The sequence below is a fragment of the Danio rerio genome, chromosome 5 (assembly GCF_049306965.1).
Source record: "Danio rerio strain Tuebingen ecotype United States chromosome 5, GRCz12tu, whole genome shotgun sequence".
Taxonomy (NCBI): Eukaryota; Metazoa; Chordata; class Actinopteri; order Cypriniformes; family Danionidae; genus Danio; species Danio rerio.
Window position 1 is genome coordinate 27,406,290 of NC_133180.1, and position 10,744 is coordinate 27,417,033.

The 10,744-nt window shown below is 33.5% G+C and overlaps 1 protein-coding gene across 3 annotated transcripts; it reads left to right on the top strand.

The window, feature by feature from the left end:
• The first annotated feature begins 37 nt into the window (after window positions 1-37).
• On the top strand, window positions 38-10,703 carry tcn2 (transcobalamin II). Of its 3 annotated transcripts, none has more exons than NM_001123231.2 (10): window positions 38-301; window positions 464-518; window positions 3,207-3,390; window positions 3,626-3,792; window positions 4,466-4,618; window positions 6,752-6,924; window positions 7,375-7,549; window positions 9,700-9,880; window positions 9,981-10,099; window positions 10,210-10,703. In NM_001123231.2, exons 1-10 carry the CDS (start codon window positions 299-301, stop codon window positions 10,269-10,271), a joined length of 1,272 nt encoding a protein of 423 aa, NP_001116703.1. In that variant the 5' UTR covers window positions 38-298; the 3' UTR covers window positions 10,272-10,703. The 3 variants fall into 3 exon arrangements, with proteins under 3 accessions (NP_001116703.1, XP_073806214.1, XP_073806215.1); XM_073950113.1 differs by having other exon boundaries at window positions 263-347; window positions 10,210-10,702; XM_073950114.1 differs by lacking the exons at window positions 38-301; window positions 464-518 and adding an exon at window positions 1,839-2,588 and having other exon boundaries at window positions 2,650-3,390; window positions 10,210-10,702.
• The last annotated feature ends 41 nt before the right edge of the window (window positions 10,704-10,744 follow it).

The window sequence follows — 10,744 nt, forward strand, 5'->3', positions numbered from 1 at the left end:
GCCGTTTGTAGTTCTTTAACCGGAAGTGAGCTATAGTAAACAAACACACGTTTAGAAGAGAGATAGGAATATTTTATTGAAATACAAATGAAAAGGCAAAAAAATGAAAACAGTTTGGAGCAAGAAAGGTAATAGAAGATAATTTAGAGCACAGTTTGACGATATGTTGCAAAACTTTATAGTGTCTGTAAATGAGTAACTGTGGAGAAACTCCGCCTCCTGTCACGGTCATAGTATTTCACTGAAAAAGTAAATTCATCTTAACTGGATTCAACAGGATACCCAACTCAGAGATAAAATGGTAAGAAGGACATTCAATAAACATTGACGTTCTGTTTGTTATTATGGTACAGAATGCTTATTCACAAAACTATTATTTATCAAATTAAATAAGAATCTTGGTAATTATGGAGCACTTAAAAGCAAATTTCACATGTTGTCTGTATTTATTTGTCAATGTCAGATTACTCTCCTCATTGTGAGTGCGCTGCTGGCACTGGCTGCTGGAAAACCCTGTGGTAAGTTTGCAACAGTTATACAACAAATCATTTGCATTTCATTTTACTTCTGTTAACTTGTATTTAGAAGGAATGTATTTGTATTTACTTTTTTTAATTATTCCTTATTTATTTTCTATTTTTTTTTTCAAATTAATGTTGACTTGTAATAGTTGCATAATAGGGCAATAATAGAAATCACATCATTGCACAATATTGTTTTTAGGAAAGGTACCATAGTACAAATTATGGCCAAAGACGGTAATAGCCTTTTTCAGCAGACATAATCAGACATAATCGTTCAAGTGTTGGCATCAAGTTAAATTTACAACAAAATTTTAGAAAAAGCAAATGAAATGCAAGTAAACTAAAGAGTCGAATGTTTACAGAAGACTTTTTTTTTTTTTTAATAAAATGTTAGACTAAGGGTGAAGTGATATTGTTCATTACATATTCATACAAAAAGAACAAAAACAACATACTTATTCTGAAGTTCACTTATTAAAATAAATAAAATAATGATTTTTTAAAAATATTTATAATATTAATATATGTTAAACTTCCTGCTGACAAATGAGTAAAATCTAGTGCTTTCAAGGATAGTGGTAAAGTATACAGCTTTAAAATGGCAATTAATTAGACTTTTGGGGCTGATCCTCTTAAAGAGCTGTTTAATATTTAATCAAATGTTTCTCGTTCAAAATATGCCTGACAAGACCTTTTTCTATAAACTGTTGTTACACCAATTAATATTTTATATCTGTCATTTATGATTGAAAAAAGAAGACATTTATTCATGCATGTATGGAAATATGTATTTATAAATGTATTTGTTTATTAATCAAAATGAAAAAATAAAAAGGGACACATTTTAATTTATGAAAAACAAGCAAAAATTAATTACACTTTGTTTTGTTGCTTAAACCCCTTTTAAGTTCCTTTAACCCATATCCAAAGATGCTGAATCATTACCATTTTTATATAGAAATCTGTCATGAAAAGAATGCCACAGAGCTATCAAACATTTCCAAAAGAACATAATTAGTTTTTGATGTTTCTGTGTCTTTGTATACACCATTCCATTGTACCAGCTTACCAATAGCTTTGGTAACCCAAATGCTATAATAAGTGCACTTTACCATCCAGTTCATAGCATTCAGCTTGTTCTTATTGAGTTATTTCTGTTTGTCTTGTCTATAAATCACTTAACACTGTTCTTTGCCCTCTGTTTTGTGACTGATAATTGTGTGTGTGTGTGTGTGTGTGTGTGTGTGTGTGTGTGTGTGTGTGTGTGTGTGTGTGTGTGTGTGTGTGTGTGTGTGTGTGTGTGTGTGTGTGTGTGAGAGAGAGAGAGAGATTTTTATGGGTTGCATGAGAAAGGTGAAAAATGCCACAGTGACCTAAATAGCTGAAACAGCAGTAGACATGATCCAACTACATTGTGGTATTTTATATGAGCCACACATGGTTAACCAGGAAAGTGATTCATCCAAAGAAAAATCATGTTGTTTTGTTATAAATTGATATATTGATAATGTACAATATATTGATTATGTACAATAATGGTCAATATTATTCTTACCCTTGGTAAATATGAGCGAGGAATGCTGTAAAAATAAATCTTTTAATCTTTAACTCAAATAAAAAGTGGTTGGGATTCTACTTAAATGTAAAATAAACAGTGGCCAAAATGATTAGCAGCACCCCTAATAAAATAAACAGTGTAATATCTAATGCATATCTCCTTATATATTTTCATTTTTATCTAACCTGGCTGAATCCAACCATGGTTATCTGTTTCACAGGAGTATAAATATGAGGAACACAAAGCTCAAATTCAAACACTCATCCATAACAATGAGTAAAAGCAAAGAGTACAGTTCTGATATGCTGGAAACGATTGTTCAGGTAAACAAAATAGAAAGTGGCTGAAAATAGGTAATGTGTTGAGCATTCCCGTTTCCAACATTAGACCACACAATTGTTCACACAAAAATAAACATTTTGTCACCATTTACACTCATTTCAAACCTGTTTGAGTTTCTTTCTTGTTGAACACACACACACACACACACACACACACACACACGCGCGCGCGCACACACACACACACACACACACACACACACACACACACACACACAAACAAAAGATATTTTGAAAAGGGTTGGAAATCAGTTACCATTGACTTCCATAGTATTTGTTTTTCCTGCTATGAATGTCAGTGGTTACATGTTTCCAACATTCTTCAAAATAGCTTCTTTTGTGTTCAACGGGAGAAAGAAATTGATTTGGATCCACCTGACGGTGAATAAATGGGGAGTACATTTTTATTTTTGGGTGAACTGTCTGTTTAGGAAGTTCCAATGAAATGGTGAAGTTATAAATCTGCCTGAAAGACCACATCTTACTGTATTGGTAAATATTCTTAAAGGATTACAACTAGGAAGTTGCAGAATATAAGAGACGCTCTCTAACAAGACCTTAATGATCAATCCATCCCACCACTCACCCATATGTTCAATTATTTTATTTCAATAAAAGTTATGATTTTTAGTTAGATTTTTTTAAACAAGAGAAATAAAGGATCAACTATACATATTTATTTTCACAACCTGTTCATATTTACAAAGGTGCCAATATTTTTGACCAAGTCTGTCTGACTGCATGAAATTTCTTACTCTCTGTTTCTTTTTCTAATACCATCAGCATCAGATCACGAAACTCTTCTCCAGTCGCTCAATAAGCAGCTTCTGCGCTCTGTGGACACACAAGACAACCTGCCCAATCCCAGTGTGCACATCGCTCTGCGGCTCTCCACACAACATAACCTGGACAAAGAAAACCAATATCTCAACCGCCTCAAGAAAGAGTTTCATGAGGATATTGAGAAGTACAAATCTTTTCAGCTTCAACTTTAAAGCAGCAGTTTCTTATTTCGTTATTTGTTCTTTAAATGTTCAATAGCTTTTGATTCTCTAAATAACATACAGTAATGTTCGGGAATTATTGTATCTGTTACAGTCACATGAGTTGTGTCATTATGCATAAATATAGACTTTTCTATAATTCTACTTCATTTTTCTGCTTTAATTTAATTGCCTTTTGTTCCACTACACTTCTTGTAGATCTCTGAGAAATGGTGAGTTGGTGGTTGGCCGTCTCGCCCTGTACATCTTGGCCTTGAGGTCCTCCTGTCACGATCTGAGTTTACACCTCAATCACAATGAGAAGAATGAGTTCCTCCTAACTCACCTTAAGAAAGAAATGGAGGAAGAGAAACAAAACATTGCATGTGAGAGCAATTTCTTTATGACACAATTTTTTAATCACATCATTTGGGGTTGGTAACACTCTGTATTGTTTTTGAAAGACGTGTAATGCTTAGAAAAGCCAGATTTATTTAATCTAACATACAGCAAAACAGCAATTTTGTGAAATTATTGTCAATGTTGAAAACATGATAGTTCATAAAAATTACAAGTACTTACTATTTCCTCACCCTCAACTTTATAAGCATCTTTATTCCGTTAAAACACTAAGGAAGATATTTTGAAGAATGCTGTAACCATTTACCTCTCAAGTAGGAAAACAAATACTATGGAAGTCAATAGTTACTGGTTTTCAGCTCTCTTCAAAATATTTTTACTGTGTTCAGCAGAAGAAGGAAAGCCAAACAGGTTTGTGACAAGTGAAGGAAGCGTGAACGATGACAGGATTTTCATTTTTGGGTGAACTATTTTTTAACATTCTTGTGTGATATTTGTTTTCCTGATGGAATACATGAATATTTATTCTAACGTGTAAATTATAAATGTCTTTACTAACAATTACATTATTTCTGAGTGAATGCATCAGTGTCAAAAATGAAATCTAATTGACGACAAACCTTTACATACAGTAGTAGTGCATATACAGTAATTTTGCTGCATTTTATAGTCAGTATTAACAATAATTCATTTCTGCAGTCAGTCATCGTCCGAAGACCAACTATTACCAGTATTCTCTGGGTATTCTGGCTTTGTGTGTGAGCGGAGTTAGAGTTAGCACACACGTCAGCCACAAGCTCATCCATGCTGTGGAACATGGACAAATAAAACACGGAGAGTCCTTATGCATTGGTGAGTTTAACTTGACTTTTTTTGTCTTATTGGTCATTATTAAAGTACATTTAAATGTATGTTTCACCAAGAAAATCAAAACCATTCCAATTCAATCAGAAGTTTTTCAGCCACCTCATGTCTTTCTAAACATTTACACCTAGAACAATATTTATAATGATAACTATACCAATATCTTACCACACTAATACACAGCAATATTCTGTTGATTATAAGTAGGCACTGCAGTTTTGTTGTCTGCCACTGCAGGGTGCATTCAGTTTGAACCTTTTGAACTTTGGATGAAAAACAATTTAGTTTCATTTTCAAACCACCAATATAGAATGGCACATGTTTCTATTTATCACAATTATAATGCACAGGCTCAAAAGATAGAGCCAGTTTCTGTTTGCACTGCATCAGTCACACTTGTCAATTAAGCTTTATTATTATACCGTTAAAGTCAGAATTATTATCCCTCCTGTTAAATTTGTATTCTTTTATATTTTTTTCACATTTCTGTTTTACGAAGAGAATTTTTTTTCCAGCACATTTTTAAACATAATAGTTTTATTAACTAATTTCATTCATTCTTTCATTCATTCATTTTCTTTTTCACTTAGTCTCTTTATTAATCTGGGGTCGCCACAGTGGAATGAACCACCAACTTATCTTGCAACCCATAAGTGGGAAGAATAACTAATTTCTAACAAATAATTTATTTTATCTTTGCCATGATGACTGTAGTTAATACTGTGAAAAATTCCTTAATCTGTTCAATATCATCTGAGAAATGTTTGTAAAAGAATTTCTGTTTCATAGGAGAGTTCATAATTTTGCCCTTATCTGTATATTCCTAAGTGTTATTATTATTAGTACATAAATACACATTTTGACCAATTCATATGTAGACATACCGCAGTTTGGAAAGTGAAAATTTAAAAACCACCAGCATAAGGTGTGTAAGATTTTTTATTTACGTTTTTTTTTTTTTAGGACAACAGTATCTCCAGCAGAAAGGATATCCAAAGATGCCGTTTTAAATATTAAAGAAATCTGTGTTTTTGAAACAAATGAAGACAGCAGAAGTCAATGATTCATTTAAATTATTTAGTCTGACACGTTTACTGCTGGTGACGCGGTGGCGCAGTAGCTAGTGCTGTCGCCTCACAGCAAGAAGGTCGCTAGTTCGAGCCCCGGCTGGGTCAGTTGGCGTTTCTGTGTGGAGTTTGCACATTCTCCCTGGGTTTCCTCCGGGTGCTCTGGTTTCCCCCACAAGTCCAAAGATAAGCTAAATTGTCCGTGGTTTATGAGTGTGAATTAGAGTGTGTGAGTGCTTCCCAGTAGTAGGTTGCAGCTGGAAGGGCATCCGCTGCGTTAAACGTGCTAGATAAGTTGACGGTTCATTCCGCTGTGGCGACCCCAGATTAATGAAGGGACTAAGCCTAAGGAAAATAAATGAATGTTTACTGCTCAAAAATATTTTAAATATTTCTCAAAATAAAATATATTGTGTTCAAGGGGGGAAAAAAATAGTATTAGCTATTAAAAAAAAAAAGTATTTTTTTTACCCAGAAATTTTAAAAGAATATGTTTTAGAGCAGTAATCACAATACCGTGATACCGTGATATTTTTATCCAACGTTATCACACCATCAGAATCTTAAACCGACCCATGCCTTTTCATACGTCGACAGTATTGCTCCTTTTTAGGTGGTGCGAACTTGAATTTAGAAAACTGTTTAAACATGTGAATGTGCATGCACACCAAATGTTCTAGTGTGGAAAATGATCAAGCTTGTTAAACCAGAATGATTCAATGTTTTTTGTTGTTTTTGTTTTTTTCATGTATCGTCTGTCCTTGATTTTACTGTTGACCAGATGACGGAAAAAAAATCTGATAGTGATTCAGTTATATTATTCTTGGACTCCGCTAACAGTATTTAAAAAAAATTTTTTATCATAATTGAAATATTGTCATCTTTTGTTTGAGAACATGTAAGGCATCAAATTTAAACAAATGGCAAATAATTGTGAAAATATCCAATATAATTATATTTTAAGTCTGCTGAAACAGAAATGTAAATGTGGAAATTTGTTTAAATGTCTTGAAGTGAACACCTAACAAATGTTACTTCTCTTATTGCCCTTCAGACTCACATGCGATGGCAGGCATGGCCCTGCAGTGTCTAAAAAATGAGGGAATCTCGGTTAAAGATGAAGCTGAGCTGGACAAAGCTTTGGCTACCATTAAGCAGAAGCTTGTAGACTCTAAACGAGCTGATGGTCACATGGGCAATGAATTCAGCACGGGCTTGGCAGTGCAGGTAATAGGAATAAAATGAAATCCATTTATTCATTTATTTTCCTTCGGCTTAGTCCCTTTATTCTCAGGGGTCGACAAATGGGAATGAACCGGCAACTCATCCAGCATATGATTTTACACTGCGAATGCCCTTCCATCTGCAACCCAGTACTGGAAAACATACACACTCATTCACACACATACAAATGCCTGTACCGCATGTCTTTGGATTGTGGGGGAAACCGGAGCACCCAAAGGAAACCCACACAAACACAGGGAGAACATGCAAACTCAACACAGAAACGCCAACTGACCCAGCCAGGACTCAAGCCAGCGACCTTCTTGCTGTGAGGCGACAGTGCTAACCACTAAGCCACCTTGTCGCTATAAAATTAAATTATAAAGTGAACAATTATGAAGTGAAAAAAATTCTTATCTGAGTGACAGATACTCATAATTCTTGGTCTTTTAGGCCTTGTTGGCTATGGGAGTTGAGATGGAGGAATGCGGCACTGCTATCGAGGCTTTAAGGGGAGATATCAGGAAGGGAACATACCATAATCCAATGGCAGCATCCCAAGTTCTGCCTGCCCTATACCAGCAGTCCTATCTTCATCTGAAGAGCAAAGAATGCCGCAGTGAGGACGGTATGTACAAAACACATGCAAGATCCTAGCTATTCTAAAGGTATAGTACACCCGAAACTGAAAATTCTATCACATTTTACTCCTCCGCCACTTTTTCCACACCTGTTTGATTTTTTTTTCTTTTTAACACAAAAAAGAAATTTTGAAGAATGTTAAAAAAAACAGTAATTTTTCTTACATTCTTCTGAATATCTTGTTTGGTGTTAAACAGAAAGAATCAAATTTGTAAAAATTTTGTTTACTTGGTGAGGAAAGGTTAAGAAAATGTAAATATTGGGTCAACTATCCTTTTAATACGTATGTTACTACATTGGTGCAGTCAAGCTCACAGTTTTTCTGAATATGATAGCATTGGCAAAACAGGAACTTGACCCCGGCACAGTAGAAAGACTTATCTTTGACCAATGTCAGCAAATTTTGTCCTAATTTAGCCTGTTTCAAACTCAAAACTGGGTAATTATCCAGTCAAGGCTGAAATTATTTTTACCCCTGCTGTATGATTATTTTGGGCTTGAAGATGTTGAAAGGATAATTGATCAATATTGCATAACTCACATATTTCCTTAACTCCCTTTACTTATGTACACATCAACACAGCATCTATTTTTTTCTATCATCAATTAAACATAATCATATGTTGTTGTTGTTGTTGCACTTGTTCCATCTTTTTAGTTTTACTATTCTGACACCAAAACAACAGATTGGTTCAATGTTGAAAACCTTTGAATAAAATAAGTCATTCAAAAGTTACTCTGATGGCAAATTGTGTGTGTGTGTGTGTGTGTGTGTGTGTGTGTGTGTGTGTGTGTGTGTGTGTGTGTGTGTGTGTGTGTATAAATGTTTATATGTAAAATTGATAATAAAAATGTAATTCATACACGTATGAAAATTGTCAGAATTTATTCTTACCCAAACCGGCATGAGTTTCTCATGAGTTTCTTCTGCTGAGCTCAAAAAAATTTATTTTGAAAAAATTTGTTGATGATAACAACTGGGTTAAATTGTAATATAATGAATCATCTTCAAAATGTGTTTTCTGTTCAGCAGAAAAAAAAACCTGATGTAAGTTATATATATATATATATATATATATATATATATATATATATATATATATATATATATATATATATATATATATATATATATATATATAGTTGAAGTCAGAATTATTAACCCCCCTTTGAATTTTTTATTTTATTATTATTATTTTTTTTATAATATTTAACAGATCAAGGACATTTTCACAGTATGTCTGATAATATTTTTTCTTCTGGAGAAAGTCTTATTTGTTTTATTTTGGCTAGAATAAAAGCAGTTTAAATTAAAAAAAAAAAACATTTTAAGGACAAAATTATTAGCCCTTTTAAGCTAATTTTTTTTCCGATAGTCTACAGCAGTGGTTCTCAAACTGTGGTACGTGTACCACTAGTGGTACGCAGGCTTCCTTCTAGTGGTACACGGAGAAATGAAATATTTCATGTACATGCTACACAAATTTCAAAATTAATCAAAAATTATGGATATAATATATCATATATGGCATATAGCCTATATTTCTGATGTAATCTGCCACGTTTTTTAACTGTGCAGAGTTGTAGCTGCTTTACTGGGCCTACTGCGCTACTGTATTGTAATACTGCTTATTTTGGTGGTACTGGGAGAGACAATTTTTTTCTGAGGGGGTACTTGATGAAAAATGTTTGAGAACCACTGGTCTACAGAACAAACCATCGTTATACAAAAACTTGATTAATTACCCTAACCTGCCTAGTTAACCTAATCAACCTAGTTAAGTCTTTAAATGTCACTTTAAGCTGTATAGAAGTGTCTTGAAAAATATCTAGTAACATATTATTTACTTACACGGCAAAGATAAAAGAAATCATTTATTAGTAATGAGTTATTAAAACTATTATGTTTAGAAATGTGTTGAAAAAATCTGCTCTCCGTTAAACAGAAATTGTGGAAAATAAATAAACAGAGGGGCTAATAATTCAGGGGGGCTAATAATTCTGACTTCAACTGTATATTTATAAAACAAAAATTGTATTTAGTTTTAAAACATTATATTGAGTATTTTAATGTGATACATTATACTGTATTAAATGTTTTATTTGATTTTTAGAACTTTGATGTCCTTGTTTCAGACACTCTTACTGCTGATGTTGAATCGGCTTCAGAGGTTCTCCCAAGTCTCGGACAAGTGGCTGTACAAGTGGAGGTTATAAAATCCAATGGGGAAGCGTCTGTGTTTCCCATTAATGTCCCCAAAGGCTCCTCTCTGTTTGAAGCCCTGAACCTTCTTCAAGACAAACAAACTGGTTTCACGTGAGTTTGAATTACTCAATTTACATTTTTTTAAAAATATTTCACCATTTAACTGCAGTTTTCCTTTTTTACATGCACAATTTTGCTTTCTGCATGACAGCTTTAAGACTGAAGACAGCTTGTGGGGAGCTTTTCTCAGTGTGCTCAATGATGAGCAAGCCCGTCAGACTGATCGCAGATACTGGCATGTTTCCTCAGATGGCACCTCTCTGACACAGGGTGAGATGCAATAAATGTGTTTTACGTTAAAATAGGTGCATGTCTTTACAAATGATTTGCATAAGTCTGATTCATTTCTTTTATCTGCAATGTTGTGTTTTTGTTCTCAGGTATTAAAGACTATAAGATTGACTCAGCTCAGCGCATCACCATTAAAAACACTGGCTACTGAGTCTTCTGCTGGATGCAGGGGAGGAGATGAATTGGATGAAACCATAATATGTTTATGAATTCTACTGATATTAATTGTCATTGATTTTATTTCTAATTACAAACAACTGTCTGTTTGACTAAAAAACGTGCTGTTTACCCTAAAATAACATCAGGAAAATAAGTAGTTTTTTATTGTTTAACATAGATTCATGTCTTTGAACTCTAACACATCTTTACCTGTTAATCCCCAGCAACAATTTTAGACTAACAATTACAATATAGATTACTATATTTTTTAAATGTGTGGCTTTGCTAAGATTTGACTGTATCTCCCACTGAACTGTTTGCTGTAGTAAATGGTATGCCATATGTAACTTTGTAATTAAAAAAGTTAAAGAATACAAGGCTTATTTTACATAATGAATTTAATAAATAAAAGGTGGAGGTGGGTATCATGTCTTAATTACTTTTTCAGTGTTGGACTTAATAATT

What these genes read in the sequence shown, in the direction of transcription:
- tcn2 (NM_001123231.2), top strand. An exon ending in GCACGGGCTTGGCAGTGCAG is followed by an intron (nt 6,925 to 7,374) that starts GTAATAGGAATA and finishes TTGGTCTTTTAG; the next exon opens with GCCTTGTTGGCTATGGGAGT. An exon ending in GACAAACAAACTGGTTTCAC is followed by an intron (nt 9,881 to 9,980) that starts GTGAGTTTGAAT and finishes TCTGCATGACAG; the next exon opens with CTTTAAGACTGAAGACAGCT.